Below are 20,466 nucleotides of genomic sequence, written 5' to 3'. Positions count from 1 at the left end.
TTTTTAAGGAAGATCCACATTTGGTGGGTCAGTTCTTTGTTAGTGGTAGCAATCTGAAAGGTATTCTAATATTAGAAGTTCTGCAGAGGAATATGTTAATGCCATAATCTTCTTATGTTATGTGAGAGATTATATTATTGATCTGATACTTTTTTCATGTGTCCTTGTAACTTATCACATGCATTTCAGATGCTAAGTTCTGGAAATTAGAGGCCTCTCACTGCAACCCAAAAGCAACAGAGACAGGTCTTGCTATAAAGACACAGGAGATGCAAGCAGCCAACAGAGGAGTGCTGTGGGCATGTGGCTCTCTCACTCTGCCTCCCTTTATTTTGAAATTCAGTCCTAGATATGGAAAATTTTCAAAGTTGAACATATTTAACTTTCATAAATCAGGATCTCTGAGTATAAATAAAACCAAATTAATTATCATTACCACAGGAGGTTCTCTATTGAAAGAGTATGTTTACTTGTCCTCTGGCTGTCCTTGCACAAAGACATACACACACACACACACATACACACACAGAGATTGTCATTTCAACTCACTGTCATCACAGGGTAGCCTTGGATTTAAGGAGCAGAAGCCTTACAGAGACTCTGGTAACATCAGTATGAACATGGTCAAAAATAGCTAAAAATATTTATTTAAAAATGTTTGATTTTTTACATGTTGGGTGTGTTAACTTGTGTGTAAGATCCACAGGAGAAAAGAAACTTTTGGCTTTGGAGAAACTTTTAAGTAGGAGCTAGAAGTTCTTTATGTCAACTTTTTTAAAGAAGTACCAACTGTCAGAAGTGAGGAACTGCAGCTGATTTTTTGTTTGGTCTTTCACTAGTGCTTTGAAATTCCCATTTTAGACCAATTACGTTACAGTCATTTTTGATGCCTTTGCCTAAGGCAACTTGCCTCCTTCTCATGTCATTTCCCCAGCTATCACAGGTGTTTGTTTAGAGTTGTTTCCTGTGCTAAGTATGGAAATGTCTATGAATTTAAAAAGCAATCTATCAAACCTGGCTGTCAAGTAAAGTGAAACTAAGGGTCCCCTTTCATGTAGTGGTCATGTAGCTGGAATAGGTGACCACTATCCTTTCTGAAGCTGTTATATGTGGTTGGCACCCCACAGTAAGATAAGAGAGCATGTTTTGAACTTGCAAAAAATCATGCCCTTTAGTCAGAGGCTGCTAATCTTTTGAATTTGCTTTGCCCTGTAGACGACTGAACACACTGAACAAGTGCGCCTCAATGAAACTCGATGTGAACTTCCAAAGAAAAAAGGTAAGGGAACTTCATCAAATATACCCTGGCTTTTGTGATAAGATCACCCCAATCTAGCCTTTAATCTAGTAAAATGCTCTTAAAAGAAAGTTAAGTTTATTTTACTTTGAACATGCATGTCAGCATTATCTGGAGGCATAATAATGTGAATTGCTGAATCTTAGAATCATGAATAGAATAGAAAATGTGAGTAAATACTACGTGTGTTAGAAGGGCTCACACAGTACTTAAACTTTACATGTGTGCAATTAAAGTTAGTGGGTGAAAAGACAGGAAAGCTTCATTAGACTGGCTTGTTTGTCAATGCCATATGAGTACACAGTGGAAAATCCTGCTCAGAAAAAATGGAAGCTGCTCAGATGAAAACAACAGCTTTTCTTTGTTTCTTGTACTGACTTCTTCCCAGTTAAGAATATGAAAATAAACTCTGTCATCCTTACAAGCTCCTGTGTAACATGGGAATTATCTGAGCATAAAGGGCTTCAGTGAGGGCTGCAGAAACAGCCTGTTGATTTTGAGTTTTGTAACGTGCCCAGCATTAACTGTTGAACATTTGGTTTTCTGGTCACAAATTCCCCAAAGTCCTTGAGTGTTGTACAATGCTAGTTGTCAACTCTGAAAAATCTTGGTTCCTGTTTTTTCTTCCTAGAGTGTCTTTCTAGTGTTTTTTAAAAACTGACTCCAAGAGCTGAATTTTTGATGTCTTTGCAAATTCAGTCTCATCATACTCTATTCAGTGTTTGAGGGAACTTGAACAGAGGATGGTTTTAATGTCCAGATATCCCACTTTTTCACATATCTTCTTATTCCTTTGTGTACTAGCCTCTTAAGCTTCTATTTTGTCCATTCCCTAGAGCTGCAGGGACTTCACTGTGTATGGTTTTGGGGTTTTTTGTCTTGGATTTTATGTTGTGTTAAAAAGGGAGGATTTTTTTTTTTATGTTTTTTTTTCATTAATTTTTTGCTGCCACTCCTCCCTGTTCTGAATGGACTGAAGTCCTCAGCTGCTCTCCTTGCAGATGACCACTAATTTGTGGTGGAAGAGACATGGCACTTCTTTGTACTCTTTCAAGGGTACAGAAGCTAGTTGAGTCCATACCTGCACAAGGCCACAGAGAAGCTGAGCACAGAAAAATGTAGACAAAGAGGAGTTGGAGGAGATTTTAGTCCACAGATACAGAGCAACTGAAAGTAGAAGAGAATGTGGGTGAGAGAAGAGGAGGGAGAGCCTGCTGACAGGAGGAAATGTAAATGCAAGTGTAAAAGCCAGAATCTGGGTCTGAAATTGATCACCAAACTAAATAAATCTTTGGCTGTAGATAATGAAATGCAAAGTCAGCCAGCTTTGGAGCTTCAGCATAACAGGTATGCGCAGGACTAGCAGAGCTGCTTGAGTGATTCACCAAAATATGGCCAAGCAAGCTGCCAGGCGAGGTTCCTGTGAAAGACAGCTCAGCAGGAGCGTTCCCTACTGCCCACTCTCCCACCCAGACCATTCCCACTGTGGGCTGCTGTCTTCCCTTGGCTTCATCAAGATGCAAACAGAAATGCTCATTTATGTGTTGCAAATATGTCTGTAAGCGATTTGGACAGACAGAGATTAGCCTTTGGATTAACTGCCTTCTGCAGCTGCCGATTTATGAGAATTCCTGCCCCCAGCTGGAAAAATGTGGCAGAATTCCACCGCGAATAAATCCACTACTTGCCTTTTGTTAGCATGCCTCTGTATTTCAGGCAAGTACACCCTCAGTCAAAAAGCTGCACTATTTTAAATCAGCTGTGACAAATCTGTGAATCAAAACCCCTTTCTCTTTGGCAAATGTTACCAATCACTCCTCAAGAAACTTGTCCCTTCTCATCTTCCCAAACATAATGGTATTAACTGGACTTTTGAATATGCTCCAAAGCAGTGCACTTGATTTCACCCCAGGTCAGTAGAATATACAGTCACTGCTCCAAAATGTCTGCTCTGCCTGTGTCAGATGAATCATTGCTTTCAGACCTTCTCTTGATCTGCTGTACCCCTAGCTGGTGACACGTGGGTGGGCTAAGTGCTCTCAACATTTTTTTTTTGGAAAGTTTCGTTTGTCAGGACACTCAGATATCTGACAAGAACAGTGGGTCATTCAGGATGTTTGTGGCTTCCAGAATTTCTATTGATTTCATCAAAAGAAAAGCACAGTATGTCATAGGACTCACAGTGCAGCTGAATTTGTAGTGAGTCACCATGGCAGTATCACAGCATCCAGATATTTCATTTCATATTTGCCTGATTTTGCTTCTGATGAAACACAAGCATGTTTCTTTATCAATTAAAAAGAACCCCAAACTAAGCCTTTATTTAATTGAGCTGCAAATTTTGACACTGAAAAGCCTCTAAGTATTTTCTAAGTGATTCTTGGGCAGAATGTAATCCTATCTTTTCTGTGGTTAGAGGAAAAACTTGTTTACTACCAATATCCATTTCTGTTCATCTCTGCTTTGTAAAAAAAAAATCCTCAAACAAACAAAACAAAAACACAAAAAAAGCCCCACAAAATAAAAACTCCACAAATTTTTGATTTAAAGTATATTTACCACTGAATTTATTTTTATTTCTGTCTTCTGCTCTATGCTCTCTTCTTGGTGTTTTTTGCAATGTCTCTAACACTTTGGCTACTTTAATCGATTCCAGCTTGTAGAAAACACAGGCTAAATCCTGTCAGCTCATACAGTAATGTCAGTGCAGCTACAGGGATTTGTGTCAGCCAAGAATCTTCTTCAAGGTCCCTTTGGCATATTGCAATGTAGAACAAATTTTAAAAATATGTTTATCCTGCTGGCTGGTGCCACCAACGCTTCAGCAGTGGTATGCTTTGTAGATATAATTACCACTGCTAAATATTTAAAAGTACGTGCCCTTGTGGTTTTTAAAATATCCACTTTGTGGCACTACTAAGACCACAATAAATGGATTTTTAAGTTCCTGAGGCTATGCAGTCCTTTGGTCCATATATGCATACAGCAAGCTGTGGAGTTAAAACAAAGGTAGAACTGTCTGATGTGCAATTTCTTTCCTGCAGACAAAATGGCCAAAGCAGTATTTGCCTTTTCTAGCCCCTTCCCTCATATTTCACTAGGTGCTCAATTTTTCTCTTTAACAAGCCACAGAATGAGGATCTCCATTCATTCCTGTAAGCTCACAGGAACACTGCACACCTCAATGTTAACAAAAGAAAGAGGAATGCCTAAACCCAAAATTTCACAGCTATATTTTATTTTATGGTTTGGACACAATCTAAAACATCTGGCTGACTTGGAGTGATAAACTGGCAAAAGTTTATGGCTTCAGTGAGACCTGGCACGCTACTGATCCCAATCTCTAGCTTTTGAGGTTTCATGTTATTTAAGGTTTTGGGTGCTCTTGTAAAATTTGGTCTACATTTTTCAATTAGACAGGCCAGCAAAGATCTAGTCAAAGATTGGAGATAACTTTACCATCAAAACTTCATATAAAAATACTTCTAATAATAGACTTTTAAAATGAGAATTTTTCCAGTCCCAAAATAGTCTTTCTGGTTTAGCACCTCATTTTAGTCTGACAGCCTGTCATATTTTACTGCCTTCATACTGCTTCCAAGAATGTGAAGAGCTGTTTGAATGTCATGTAGGTGAAGTTAGTTTGTTCTGCTTTAAAACAAATGCACAAGAATAATGCAGTATAAGTCCAGTTCAAAGTCAGGAAAAGGGTACTCATTAGCAACCATGGGCTTCATGCTGAAGATGTATCTTTTTTGTTTGAGCAAACGGATGAGAAGAATGTCATAGGGTGAGGTTTTTTATCTAAATTTTTTTTCAAGGCACACGTTTTCTGCATTGCAGAGTAGCTCCTGGAGCTACCTAAACATAATGAGACCAGAAAGGGTGTGGGGTGCTGCTGCCTTGGAAGAGGTTGAAGGAAGCCAGAGACAGTGGGGCAGGCTGCAGGTCATCAAGTTTGGGGTGCCTCTACTGATGACAGCAGTGAAGGCAGTGGTTGCCCACTGTAGGAAAGCTCACCTCAGCTGCAGATGCTGCCCCATCCCAGCCTGAGCCTGGCTGCTCCTCCTGCCCACATCCCCATGGCTGCCTTCTCTGCTTTCCTTTGCCTGCACTCAGACACACCCTAAGCAATACTGCCAAATATTTTTTATTGTTTTTTAAGCATCACGATTATTTATCTGTTGTTGTAGTCCTGAAACATAAATCTTGTTAGATGCATCTGGCCCATGAAGTTTATAGATGTGTATTTAGTTCTCACTGCAAACCTACATGCAGCACCAGATATTTGCTGTCTTGGATTTTTAAATAGCTCACATTGCTGTAGTACCCAGCCACTTCCCTGTCTTTACCATGTGTATCTTAACACCATCCCTGCAAATCAGGATTCTTTTACTTTGGCCTTTCAAAAGGTTTTTTTTCTAAACAGTCACTGTGAGCATCAGCCCTACAGAACTCAGTGCACAGGCAGTCCATGGAAGCCAAGAGGTATCAGTGGGACTCCTAACACGGAGCAGGCTTTTATTTCTTTCTTGTTAAGATATTTGCAGTCTTTACAATTGAATGAAAGAGGGTGTTATGAAAGGACTGATGACCAGCCTTCCATAAACTTGGCTCAGAGAGACTTTGTTGCCTGTTGCTCACCTAGAGCAGCCCAATCTCATTAATTCAAATATCAAGTTAAAGCACACAATTTTAACATGTGCCACTTGCTTTTTTTCCAGAGTGAAGATTCAGATGAAGAAGATCTCTGTGCTATCAGTAATAAATGGACTTTCCAAAGAACCAGCAAACGATGGTCTCGGGTGGACGACATTGACGCTCTGCTTCACCGGTCTGACAGACATGGCTCTTCTGGGGACATTAAAATGAAAAACACGACAAGCAGTGAGAGCGTCCTTACAGATCTGAGCGAGCCTGAGCTCTCATCGATTCACAGCGAGAGCAGTGGGGGCAGTGACAGCAGGAGCCAGTCTGGCACCACCAGCGCTGCCAGGGAGGCCTGTGACTGCTCTGCCCACCACGATGTGGAGAGCACCCTGCTGCAGGACTCCGCTGCAATAAACACCGCCCCGTCCCCCAGGGACGGCCTGAAGAATGAAAATCCAACACGAGCCAGAGCGAAAACCTTTCTAAAACGCATGGAGACGCTGAAAGCAAAAGCTGTGCATGGAAAGCTAAAAGGCTCAGGAAGAACAGGTCCTTTAGAGATCAGTGGACCAGTTCTCCAGTTTGAGCCAAAATCCTTGAAAGACATGCACTGTGTGCAGATAGTCAATGGCGATCTCCAGAATTTGGGGCAAGATTCAGTCAAAAGAGGGCTTCCCTCTTCTGCCAAATCCAGCAGTGACAGCAGCCAGTCCGAAAACAGCAGCAGTGGGGTGAGCACGCCATGTTTGAAGGAACGCAAGTGCCATGAAGCAAACAAGAGGGGTGGGATGTACCTGGAGGACCTGGATGTTCTGGCAGGAGCAGCCTTACGGCAAGTGATGGACCAAAACCGCAAAAATGAATTTCATTCCCAAGAGAACTTGGTTGTGCACATTCCCAAGGATCACAAACCAGGGACCTTCCCAAAGGCACTTTCCATCGAAAGCCTCTCACCTACAGACAACAGTAACAGTGTGAACTGGAGGACAGGCAGCATCTCTTTGGGAAAGCAGAACTGCTCTACTCCAAAAGAATCTGGCCTGATGGCTTGCTGTCCTAAAGAGAGCAGAATTAGTATTTATGACAATGTGCCAGGTTCCCACTTGTATGCTAGCACTGGGGACCTCCTGGACATAGAGAAGGATGTCCTTTTTCCTCAGTTAGATGATATTTTGCAACATGTCAATGGACTGCAGGAGGTGGTAGATGGCTGGTCAAAGAAGGTGCTGCCAGGTCTGCCGGTTGGTGACGTGTCAGTCAGGGAATCCCCATCATTGCCTTTCCAGTCGCCCACACAGATCACTCTCGATTTTGAAGGAAACTCTGTATCTGATGGCCGGACCACCCCGAGCGACATGGACAGAGATGGAACATCCCTGAATGAATCTGAAGCCACTGGTGTTAGGGACAGGAGGGACTCTGGGGTGGGAGCATCACTCACAAGGCCAAGCAGGTAAGTAGTGAAATTTTGTATACAAATCCACAGACTGTGAAATACAATGTAATGAAGCAGAGATTCTCAGCTTGGGAGTCAGAAGGCCCAGGGTACCATTACAGTGGTGTTCATCCTGTATGGAGATGGGGACTTCCCAGGGAAAGGTGGGATTTTCAGGGAAAGGACATCCTGCTGTGGATATTTTTACATGGAATCAATGCAGAATTGGTTTAATAGAGCAAACTAAGGCATTTTTTTATCCCTTGATCCATTGATTACATATACCCTGTATATGTTGTAGGATGCATTTTTAATTTGGCTTCCAAGTTATGCACCCAGGTCTTTATGAATCTGTAGCTTTATGCACTTTTTAATGAACTGATCTGCTTTAAAAATGTGCCCCTTTGTGCTCAAAGAGAACCTCCCTACTCTGCCTCAGCCCCTTACATGGGTGGGATGAAATGATGCTGAATGACTTCTTAATAATGTGAAAAGTGGAATTTTGTTGATAGTTTACAGACATGTTTTAAGTCAGAGTGATGAGCTCCTGTTGAGCCAAGTACCAATGGTCCTGGGCAAAAGCTTTTGTAGGTCTAAACTGTTGCATGTTGGGTGGCTTTGAAAGTGCCAAAGCAGGGAGAACATATCTAGTATTTTCTGATACTGGTATTTCTGATAATACTGGTATCTTCTGATCTGCTGTCAGTCTTGTTACACCCTCACAGAGGACTCTGCCATGCCATGGTTTGCTGCTGCCCGTGCTTGCTCACCACCACCACAAAAGTGAAAGTGGACTGGAGGAAACTATTGAGTAAATGAGCAGTGACAAAGTTTTAGGATTTGAGTCAGAACTTATATTTAGTGAAATAAGAAAATAAGATTAGGAGTTTTTTTCTGATGAATCCAGTATACAGAGAAAGTGCATTGGAGTAAAAAGATGTGAATGGTTCAATAGCTTGGTGGTTTTGGCTCCAGCTAAGGAGACACGGGGTTTAATCCTTTTTCAAAAAAGTCCTTCAGCATTTAATAACAGAACTGTTTGGAGAACCTCATCTCCAAATACCTCAGTGGTCAGGTCAGTCCCCTGGGAGATGAGGGACTAGGCATCAAACACCAGCTCTGAGTCAGGCAAAGAACATTTGTGTCTGAATCTCCCACATCCTGTTGGAAGTGCGTGGGCTAAAGACCATAGCAGGCAGCACTGCTTCCCCAAGTATATGGACAGGACCCACACCCACTTGAGATTCTAATGTTAAAACAACAAAACTTGGGCATTTATGAATTTAAAAGGAGATTGACTAAATTGTTGTATTTATCTCCAAGGTAAAATTTCTTTCTTTTCACACCACAAGCCATCATTATGTGTGTGTTTATGTATGTTTTATTCATTGCCCAGCCCTATCTCACAGTACACCATCTTTTCTGCCCAGCCAAAGCAGTTCTCTGATTTTTCTATTGTTTCTTTTGCTAAAGGCAGTTACGATGGCAGAGTTTCCAAATCTCTCATCGCCTGAGCCGCTCCATTGCATCGCTTCACATCAGCAACCAGTCAGCAGCCCAGCTGAATCTACTGCAAAAATTCTCTCTGCTTCGACTCACTGCCATCATGGAAAAGTATTCCATGTCAAACAAACATGGCTGGACCTGGTGAGTACCACTGCTAACTGGAAGAAGACTTTTTAGAAGAAAATAGCTTCTCCTAATTCTGTTACTCTGTTGGTAAATAAATGGAATTAGAAGGAACCATTGACTTCAAGTGTGGTATTTGAAACTCTCCCTTTTAATCCATTGCTGCCTCATGGTTCGTTGGCAGAGTGAGAAATAGATCCTGGAAATTGGCTTCATTCCTGTGCTCTAACAAAGAGACAACCCTGGCCTTTTGAACAATGCTACAGTTCCAGAAAAATAAACAGGAATAGGAGAGAGTGACTATAAAGTAGGAAAAGTTTACAGTAAGTCCTACCCAGTATTCGTTTGGTGATTCAAAAAGAAACAGCTGCTGCTTCATGTGTTTGATATTGCTTTGTTTGTGCTTTAAAAGAAGGGTTAGAATAGTTATGGGGCTTTTCTCTAGAAATCAAAGATGCAGGCTTTGGCCTAGGCCTGGACCTGTGTTAGAGGGAGCTGGCAGCCCTGGCAGCTGCGACAGCTACCTGGTCACTCAGGGAGTGGAGGGAAGCACACATGGATGTGAATGCTCACTCTGTGGCTCCTTCTCTACAGAAACCTGCATGTTTCGTGGTACACAAACCCTGGTGGGCCCCACAGATTGAGATACACCAGAAATGGAAATGGGCATGGATAAGAGTTTGAAAGTATCTGAGAAATAATCAAAACGATGACAGAATCTTTCCCTAATACACTGGGGCACCCAGTCCAGATACAGTATGACTTGATATTTATATTGTGATTTTCATGCTGAAAGGACCTCCCCAAAATCCCGCTAAATTCATTTGTGAGCTATGTTAAGACAAGTTTTCCCTTAGAAATGGAAAAACAGATACAATTGATACATGTGAGATTCACCTCACTGACATCAGTCATTAGGAAAAGTTAAAAGAGTAATCTGTTATAAATCTGATCTGAGAAAGTCAGGTTGGCTGTTTGTGGTCAGAGGAAAGAGACAGGTGACCCCAAAGCAGCCCATTAAATCGAAGGGTGAGGGTTTGGATCACCTTCCAGAGGTGTCTCTCTCTAGAGTGGGTATAGAAGTAGCCCAGACAGCTGACTCTTTCTAAATCTCTGTAAAATAACTAAAATTCAGTAAAATTAATCCCCATTTCACTGCTCTCCTTTGGAGTACTCCCTGTGGCTAGTCTGCACTGAAATGAATCTCACCTTACCCAACTTCAATTAAGCAGACTAGAATACAGCAAATTCTAGATGCTACTGTTACTACAAGATTTCCATCCTGAAAGATATTTCTTCAGTTTTTATAATCAGTCTCTAAGGATTTTTAAGAGAGGCACTGTAAATAGCTGTAGAGTTACGCACTGTACTTCTTCAGTAGGTAATTTTAAATGAGTTTTTACTTCTTCCCACACAGATGACACAACTCTTAGTCACATCCAGGTCATATTCATCTTTTTTTTTTTTTAATTCCATGGCAGTCATGACTCCCAAAAAGGGAATCCAGTTGGTTCTTGTTTTCATCTCAATTTTTTGAAGAAAGCAAGCTCACCAGCTTTCACTTAAGTTACTCAACTAGAATAAATCATGTAACACCAGGGAGGAATCTGACACATAGGGATTTCCCACCATCATTTCTTATTGTAAAATTTTAGTCAATAGAAATACTAAATCATGTAACTAGTAGAAGATCAAAGATCATCAGCATGTTAGAACCTCCTTTTCCCTCAGATACCCTCTCCACTCAGGTTTGCTCTGCCATTCTTGTGAGTCCCTAAAAGATGCTTTAAACCTTATTGGCTTCAGCTGGATGACACCTGCATAGTAAGAGGTTCTTGTTAAAGCTTATTGTTATGCTATACCTTAGAGGCCATCCACTTATAGACATTAAGAAATTAATCAATTATGCAAATTTTCAGGTGTCTGTGTATTATGCATTAAACATTATTTCACCCATCTTTATTTAAAAAGGCCCTGCTTACCAATTTCTGTCAGTAGTGTTATTCAGAAGGTGTGTAAATACCCTGATTTTTTCATGCAGCCTGTTCGTGTTAATTTTCAGGTCTGTGCCAAAGTTCATGAAGAGGATGAAAGTCCCTGACTACAAGGACAAGAACGTCTTTGGTGTGCCCCTGATAGTTCACGTCCAGAGAACGGGGCAGCCTCTTCCCCAGAGCATACAGCAAGCCCTGCGCTACCTACAGAGCAACTGTCTAGACCAGGTAGGAGCTTTACTCCATGGACTTGTTCTTTTTTTCTGAAAAGCCACTTTAGGCAAGCAACAGTCAGCATTTTTGTGCCAGGATTATTGGAAGATTATTATCTCTCATGTTGGGCCTCAATCTCCTCTGGTGATTTCATATTTGGTGCCAAAATTAAAAGTTTTCCATCGTGAGATTTGTATCCAGCAAATCTGTTGAAATTTTGTAGCTGTAGCAGTCCTGCTGATTTGTATACCACAGTCTACTTCAAAGAACATTTTGAGATCTTCATGTATATTGAACGAAACCTGGAAAGGGATCAGGACTCCCCACTTCTACACAAATCTGTACTGCTTATGCTTGACTGTTGCCATTGAGGGTTAACTGCATCCACCATTTCACAAGATATGGTACAAAAGGTTTTATTTACTTAGCAAAGACAGAAAAGTCCAAGAATAGAGAGCAAACTCAGCAAAATATTCCAAGTATTCTGTTGACAGAGTCAGATATATCCAGATAGTTAGGTCAGCAGGGGTTCAATGCCAAAGCCATTATGGTACGTTGCCTTTTATAGTGTTCTTAGCTACAACAGGCCAGCTGGGAGACCCTCATGCTCAAAGTATTTCAGATTTTTTTTTATTCCCTTTAGCTACAGAGGGACATACTAATCATATTTTTACTGTTCTTCCCCTAAGGATGAGGATGTATATTTTTATGAACATAGGATTGGGAGAAACCCCCTAGCTGTTTATGTTCAGTCCTCTACTGTTACTGACCTCATGTGATATGAACTCTTTCATAACTGCCTTTAGATATCTGTAAGTTCAAAAGGAGCAACCAGCGCTTTGCTCTGCAGACTTTGCTGCTTTCTGAGCACATGAAAAGGGTGGAATTAGTCTGTTTTGAATATTCACATTTTCTAATTACCATTCTGTTTGCTGTTCAGGATTTCTGTTGGGTGACAGTCATCTTCCCCAAAACTGAAATTGAAAATTAAAGGCGTTCCAGTGAATCACAACCACTTCCCTTTGCAGCCAGTGGGAAAGACAGAGGTCCTTCCTGTCAGTTCTCTCTGTAAAGGGACCCTGTAGTGGTCAGACTTTGACATCTAACTCACAGTGTTAAAGTGAGCAGAGATGAGTTCTGCCAGCCATATGTAGTGCAGGAGCTGAGGGGTGGGATGAAGGCTTGTCAGAAATTTTTTAAGAGGATGAAAGGGAAAGATGCATGGAGACAAGTAGAAGTGATCTATTCAGGAGCTAACATGCCTGGTTGCCACAGTGCTCATCTGGGTTTGTGTACTAAGCTGTGTAAAAGCTGTGGAAAGCCAGTGTAGGAAGAAAAGTGATGCAGTAAGCCTGGAATTAGTGATGAGATTGGAGGAGGAGACGCCCAAATAAGAGGAACAGGAGATGTATGGATAGGGATGGGCTTGTCAGCTAAGAGGCAGAGCCAGAGGAAGAAAGAGAGAGGATTAAGTGGGGAGAATGTAAAAGGGAGTACAAAGGAGAAAGAAAACACTCTTGAGAGACTTGAGGCAATTAAAAGGTGTTGGAAGCCTCAGACAACTGTCTGCTCCATTTGTGTTTACAGGCTGGGAAGCAGAAGAGCTCTGTGAATGTCAGTTCAGCTGTGGTTTCTTCTTAGAGTAAAATTGGGAAAATACTGATTAAAAAAAAGGAGAAGAACTACAAATTGGTGTCCTTTAAAATATCTTTTCCCCAAAAACCTTTCTAGGCAAAAACATTCCAAGCAGTTCAGCTCCTCTGCTTTACAGTTACTCCCTTTGTTCCCATTTAATTCAAAGTCTGCTAATGCCTGGACAGAGACCTGGGTAACCTCAGCATCTTGCTTCTGTGTCTCTCCTGTGCACTGCAGAAGGTGGGCTAAAGTTCAGAACAGGTGTCAGAGCTTCTACTGCACACTCTTGGCAAAGTTGTGGTTGCTCTAAACCATTGCAGGGTCTGGCTCCTGCCACTGAAATCCCTAAACTGGCATGAGGAGCCCCACAGGGGCTATGTAGGACATGTAATTCAGTTTCACTTTGTGAAAGAGAAACTGCTTTACCTTTTCCAACTGCATCTTTATTTCTGTCATGCATCATACAGCTGCTTATGGGGAAGATGATCCATGCAGCATGAAGATAGTAAAGAGATTGGGGCAGACTAACCTCTGGATTTTTAGTCCCTTTTTATTTACAGAACAAGTCTGTAATAATGCATAACAAAGCCTAAAACATCTTTCTCTATTGAGCGAAGACTCTTTTGATTAATTATTAATTTTTTCTATTAATAAAAAAAAAGGAAATTGGAGTTTGGATAAATGTCTTTAAACAGAGATCAAGAGCAGTAGAATGATGTGCAGCTGGAGATTGCATGGGTGAGATTTGACATCTGACCCCTCAAATCAGACTTATCTAGAAGTTTTTAATGGTTGTTTATACCAGCAGGAACACTTTCCATCAAAAGGAGAGAACTGAGCCTGTGGTCTGACATTTATCTACTGCAAGCCAAAACCTTATTTTTTGGACAGAATTAGCTAGTCCATCTTTTGGGCAGAATTAGCTAGTCCATCTTCTTCATCTTCAGCACACATTTCTAAGAGGAAAAGGCATTTAAAAAGAAGAAGAGAAAGGGAAAGGGAAAACCAGATGAAAAGAGCTGGATGTTCTTTCTTGTGAAAGAACGCTCTTGTCAGGAAGAAGATCAGAGCTTCACTTGGGATCATAAATACAGAACTCCAGTTCTCTACTTCCTGTACATAAATTTAGCTCTCAAATGACACTAAATCCATCAGTAAGAAGACAGAGAAGAGCTGCCTCACAGCCAGTCTGGTGCAGCAGTTCCCCTCCATAGAAGTAATTAAATAAATATAGCCCCTCATAGAGCTGTGATCTGTGTAATTAGTGTCATGAATGTGCAAGTTAACCGAGGTCCTAAATACCCTCTGGTGAGCATGGGAGGTGTTCTAGAGAGAGGAGGGTCCTCTGTGAACTCTGTGCTGCTTCGTGCTCAGAAGTAAGGGGAAGAAGGCTGAAGGCATTATTCCCTTACCTTTACTGTTTGTTGATGGACTGTCCCATGCAGGAAGCTGCAAGAATCACCAACGAGACAGCAACCACAGAGGAAAAAGGGTCTATAATTCCCAACTGGAAATGGGCCTTTCCCATAGGTCTCTCTCAATGTTTCACCTTTTTCCCTGCAAAACTGAAGGGAAAACAGTGTTAACACTTCCCAAATGAAACACTGTAAATTCACTTGGGAATAAATAATGTGGTTGAGGCGAAGGAATTCACCCCGAGGGGAATTCCGCGGGTGGAGAAGGACAAGAAAGGGCAGCCCTGCCTTGAAGGCATCATTTGAAGAGTTACCACTTCCTTTCAAAATAGAAAGCAAACAGGATAAAAATGTATCTTAGTGACACTGCACAAGTAATCCCTCCATGGCCCCCACCCTCGAACTGGACTTTTCAGTGGGATTTGGGAGAACTCTTGGAAGCAGAGAGCATGAAAGGGAAAAAATACATTTAATCTTGATTTTAAAGCTCTACTAGGAAATACTAATCTTTTGTCACAGCATTTATTACTTAGCTAAGCATAATATTTTCCTGTTAGTCTTCAAAATATATACCCAAATAAACATGAGGGGCCAGATTCTCAGCTGGAGTAAATCAAAAGTCAGTCACCCAAGCCAAGCAAGCTAGGCTGATTTATATCAGCAGAGCTTGATATCTTGATATCTTGCTTAAACTTCTAGGGCAGCAGAGAAACCACAAGGCAGTCTGAACCCTCACTCTAGAATGGGACAGAGAGCAGCAGCATTATTAACCCCTACAATCCTTCTGTGGGGGCCTGTGCTTGTTTGCAGGACTTGTAGGACCATCGATTGCATCTGCACATTTTTGTCCTCCTTGCCTAGAGTGAAATAAGCAACCCAAGCTCTGGTCATGATCCAAGTCCCACATATGAATGTATATACCACATATATATTCTCCAAGTGCCACTTTCCCCTTTACCCAAGTCAATGTGGTACGTTTTTAGGTGGGTCTGTTTCGGAAATCTGGAGTGAAATCCCGAATCCAGGCCCTGCGCCAGATGAACGAGAGCTCCCCAGAAAACGTCAGCTATGAGGACCAGTCAGCATATGATGTGGCTGACATGGTCAAGCAATTCTTCAGGGACTTGCCAGAACCCCTCCTCACAAGTAAACTAGGAGAGACTTTTCTGCACATCTATCAATGTAAGTTGATATTTCTACGTATTTCTCTTATTATAAATAATTAGAAATTGTTATATAGTAATATACTGTAAATATTTTTGGCATGTTAACACTGGATAGGTTTCTTTCTGCTAGGCTTTGAGATATAAAAAACCCCTCTGCCCTCAAAATCTTTCACTAACAGGTCCTTAGAACCACCTAAACATTTCAGTGTAAAATTTAATGAAAAGACAGTGTTCATACCAGCCTCACAATCAGAAAGAAGACAGAAGAACAGGCTGCTGGACACAAAGAGCATATTTTTGTCAGATTTTGTCAGACACTCATATTTTTGTCAGATTTCTTTAAACTGTGGGCCCATTTCATGCATTTATTCTCAATATAAATGAGTCTTCTGAGCATGGAGAAGTGGTACTTGACCATGAGAATATGTCTCTGTAGTCCCCTTCCTTGCTATGACTTCTGATTATTTGTTTTTTCATAATAGTCAATAAAATGTACATGCAAAAACAAGCTGCCTTCATCAAGATCACAAACTCTATGTAAAGAACTCATAGAGAAAGAAAGAAACCAGGGGATTTCTTCTTTTCTTTCCAGCACAAGCAATCTTCAGAAAAATCTGAGATGCATCAGAATAATGAAAGTCCCTGTGAATCAGGAAATGACTGTGTATCTCTTCTCCAGACTGAGGGAGAAATAAACAGTGAGGAAAACACTGAACAGCCAGAGGAATTAGAGTTTTTTTCCTGACAGTGTCCATTATGAGGGCCAGTCAGCCAGCACTCTGGCAGATGCAGCCAGCCTAAGCCAAATAATTGGAAGCACTAAAGAGAAGTGTGTCTAGTCTTTTCACTTGCAGACGTTTCAGCTGCCAAAACAATAGAAAGCCATTTTAAAACACTGTGTAATCCCAGTGCTTAAGAATCTGAGATACTTCCGTTGCTTCTCTTTACTGTAAAAATCTGTCTGTGGCATGCAGTCACTAATGAATTTACCACCACAGTGTCTGTAGCTGGTAGAGAGCGCTGGATTCTGCATGTGAGAGACAGCACTGCAAATAAATTCAGTGGCTTTGGCTGTACGTGGTGTCTTGGGACACAAGTTAACTGCAAGAGTTGGTGCCCAGCCCTGGACCATCACTTCCCTTTCTCCTTTCCTGCTCACAAGTTGTCTGCCTGCACACACATTAATAAGCTTGTTCAGAAAAGCAACAGGAATTCTGGCTGCTAATAAAATGGCAGTCACAATCATTTCCATGGGGAGGTGGCCAAGGAGAAGATTATCCACTGCAAGGACATGTTCTGCATGTCCTTGGAAACAAATCACCTCCAAATTACTGCTTGATGAAAACTGGGGATGTCTCTTTGCACAGAAGAGACTGCAAGTAAATTACCCCCTTGCTGCAGGAAAACAGAGATGGCAGATCCCAGTGGCATCAGCATAAGCAGGTCTGTAGCCAGAGGGCTGCCCTTTTCCAAGACATGAGGCTGAATGGGGAAACAGCCAACAAAAAATAAAAAAAGAGGGAGGCATGGGCTGACTCTGTAATGCCTGTGTGGTGCTGCAGCAGGAAATCTGAAGAACTTCTCTTTCAGAGAGAAGGGGAAAAGATGAGTTAGATGAGTTAAGATTGCTAAAATACACTAGGAGTTAAAGGTTTTCAGAAAGACTTGAGGATGAGTCTCTTTAAACCAAGGTAGGAACAAGAAAAAATGGGCTCTGTAGGAATCAGAAAATAGTGTTTGGATTAAGAATGAGTAGCAAGGATTTTTTTTCCATGTGACCAACAACAAATATATTTTTCTGTTTCAGACAGTACTGACAAAATTCCTTTCACAGAAAGAAAAATGTTGAAAATTTCTGGGATACCAATTGTATTTCATAACATCTGCAATTCAACTAATCTGTAGCTGAGACTTTTTCTTGCCCTTTGTTCTGTTTAACAAATTGTTAATGTGAAGTTACTAGGAGAGATTCTCCTCTCCTAGTGTATTGGCAGGAGATTTCTGATTTTCTGGGACTCACTGAAGATATTTTTCATATATCCAAGACCTTTTTCATATATCCAGAATGGCTTGAATTGCTGTAACACATAGGATTTGGGATGAGATTATTAGTGTAGTAGTCTATAAGCATACCATTGATGAAACTTTCTCCATTTTCCTAAAACTCCCAGTTGTTTAATGTTTACCTGTGACTTGAAGCACTGGCTGGTCTTCTGCTTCATGTACCAGACCCATCAGAGCAACAATAAAGGGGAGGGAGGGATTACCAGAAGGTGTCCCGGGAAGAAAAGACACATGGCATGGATTTAGCAAAGGCTCCCCTGACTTCTCAGAAAAACCTGGCCTTGCTGCTTTCAGAAACTTTAGAAGTATTGAGCTGTGTTCATTTTGTCTTTCATGTCTGAAAGCTTTTAAAATAAAGTGCTTGTACAAGGCTAGCAGTCAAATCTTAAAAGCTGGCTGTTCCCTCTACTGTAAATCTGCTTTTGTTCTTCTTCCACTCGATTATAGAGAGTATGTAATACCCAGAGGAGGACTCAAAGTCCAAACTGAGAGAACTTATGGTAGTTTTTGAAATGAATCTGTCTGAGGTGCTATTTAAGCATTTCCACTACTTCTTCCATTAAACTCTTCTACAGTTTAGGACACAAATCTAAGTGTTCCCAAAGCTTCCCTAAGACTTAAACTTCTGTCTTGCCAGGGGACAAAGAAAACCTGAAAAATACCATTTCAAGCTGTAACTACTGAGTAGTCTTCTCCCTTCATAAACTTCAAATGAAGCCCAGTGTCTTTCTTGGGAGCAGCCCTTCAAACAAACAGAGAAATGCCAAACACTGGCAAGAGAAGCTGTGCTTTGTGGAGGAGCAGAAGGAGGAGCAGATCAGGACCAGCTGATCTGTTCCCCTTGGTCTCCTGTCATCTGCCCCTTCACTAAGCCATCACTAAGGTCGGGAAAGACCTCTGTGAGTCAAGCACTAACCCAGCACTGCCAGGCCCACCACTGAAACACGTCCCTGAGCACCACCTCTGCGCGGGGTTTGAGCACAGAGGGGACTGTGAATGTCTGTGGTAGCTCTATCTCTCTGTCCCCTTACCTGATCTGACAACTGACCCCTGGCCATCCCTTGCTCCCTGGCAGATGTCCCCAAGGAGCAGCGGCTGCAGGCGGTGCAGGCGGCCATCATGCTCATGGCCGACGAGAACAGGGAGGTGCTGCAGACCCTGCTCTGCTTCCTCAGCGACGTCACCTCCGTGGAGGAAAATCAGATGACTCCCATGAACATCGCTGTTTGTCTGGCCCCTTCCCTCTTCCATCTCAATATAGTGAAGAAAGAAAGCTCTCCAAGGTATGTTTCTTCTCAGCATTATAAATAGTCACATCCTGAATACGGAGTGATACTTTCAGTGGTATGCAGGAAAAATTTTCCAAGCCATCTGCTTTCCAGCACACATTAAACAGGGCATGGCTTCAGTAACAGGGGAAAACCCCTGCTGCAGAGCCAGAAGCACACTTGTTTTCACAAGCCCAGCAGGCATTTCAGGTTGTCTGTTGTGAACATGCAGTGCCTGCTTTCCATGTGGAATTTTCAATGGGGCACTAGTGAGTTTTGCATGAGTAACGTTGACTTCTGTTAAGGAAAAGGGGTTGATTTTGCTCTGGTTGAAGTCAAAGATTAACAATGTTTTAAAGGATTTTTTATGTAGATTTTCAATGAGTGGTTTTTTTTCACTTTCAATTTACTGTCTACATTCTGCCATTCAGGAAACAGGGTTTATTTCAGGCCACATTAAAATTGTAACATGGTGAGTGTAGACTAAACAGGGCATAGCCAGGCTAAACATTAGTGGCCCCTCTTGACTTTTTTCCTTCCCATCTGGTTAGAATACACTGAGATTCTTGGTCAAGTACATGTATAACCCATGTCTGAACAAGGGCTTTAAGAAGTAACAATGTAAACCACTTTACATCGTGTCTGTTAAAAATCCATTTCAAAATGTATCACACATCATGCAGGATATGAATAACCTTTTCTGCTTTTACCTTTGGCTGAGCAATATTTGAGGTAAACATTTTTCCTTTAAAAAAGGCCCAACAGTTTGAGCAGTCTTGTTGATAAATAGAAACTAAAGATAGGGGTTTTTTCTCTCTGATGTTGGGAGCATCCTGCTGGTTTTTGCTTTCATATTAAAAAGATTCAGCTTTTTACCTGAGATACTGAATTCAATTACAGAGTAATACAGAAAAAATATGCAACAGGGAAGCCAGATCAGAAGGACCTCAGTGAAAACCTGGCAGCTACTCAGGGACTTGCTCACATGATAATGGAATGCAACAAACTTTTTGAGGTGAGTGAGAGACTCAAACAGCATTATTCATGGCCACATAATGCAGCACCCTTTGAAGTATTTATGTTTACGCTTATATTTTCTGTCTTGTGTTAACTCCGAGATTGGTGCCTCACTTATTTGTAAACTTGCTTCATCCAAAGTTTATTTATCTCATTTCTTTACGGAAGTTCCCTTTTAGTATTCAAAAGATGCAGGGTACTTATTCTGTGACAGTTTTCAACCAAACCAGTGGATTAGGAAATTTTAGACTAATTCAAATCAAAATCTGCTAGTTTAAAATTTTATTACAATGCTTTTAAGGCCTCAATTAAACTTATTAGTCTTAAAAATAATTGCCTTTACACTTTATTTCTGTGTGTCATGCGATAAAGTAAAAATCACATGGAGACTTGCAGCTATGTACACTGCAGCTGGAGGAGAGCAAATGCTCATATCTTCTTTCCCCAGAAGCACAACACAATATTTCTGAGGGCTAAAGGAGTAACAGTGGGGTATTGACATCCAGTTGATCAGTCTAACACGGTTCTGCATGAGTAGTGCAGAGCCATGAGCTGTTTTATTAGACTACTTTGATGTTTCATCTTGCATAAAGACAGAAATTGATGTACATTTTGCAGATCCTAGGCTAGAGCAATTGGGTAAATGCTGAATGGTGCATCAGCCTAGAAACATATTCAGGAAA

At 41.3% G+C, this 20,466-nt stretch overlaps 1 protein-coding gene across 4 annotated transcripts in view; it reads left to right on the top strand.

Moving 5' to 3' along the window:
* STARD13 (StAR related lipid transfer domain containing 13) overlaps positions 1–20,466 on the top strand; it is a 244,671-nt gene that overhangs the window by 216,244 nt on the left and 7,961 nt on the right. For all 4 annotated transcript variants that reach the window (XM_054271414.1, XM_054271417.1, XM_054271415.1 and 1 more), the window contains 7 exons: positions 1,216–1,279; positions 6,022–7,400; positions 8,856–9,029; positions 11,074–11,233; positions 15,252–15,450; positions 18,574–18,781; positions 19,667–19,781. In XM_054271414.1, coding sequence (XP_054127389.1) covers positions 1,216–1,279; positions 6,022–7,400; positions 8,856–9,029; positions 11,074–11,233; positions 15,252–15,450; positions 18,574–18,781; positions 19,667–19,781 — 2,299 coding nt within the window. The remainder of the gene's footprint in view (positions 1–1,215; positions 1,280–6,021; positions 7,401–8,855; positions 9,030–11,073; positions 11,234–15,251; positions 15,451–18,573; positions 18,782–19,666; positions 19,782–20,466) is intronic.

The sequence above is a fragment of the Melozone crissalis genome, unplaced genomic scaffold (genome assembly GCF_028551555.1).
Source record: "Melozone crissalis strain CALT ecotype California unplaced genomic scaffold, PUWL_Pcris_2 ptg000013l_1, whole genome shotgun sequence".
NCBI lineage: Eukaryota > Metazoa > Chordata > Aves > Passeriformes > Passerellidae > Melozone > Melozone crissalis.
The sequence above is the reverse complement of the archived record's forward strand: the minus strand, read 5'-3'. Positions and strand labels throughout refer to the sequence as shown.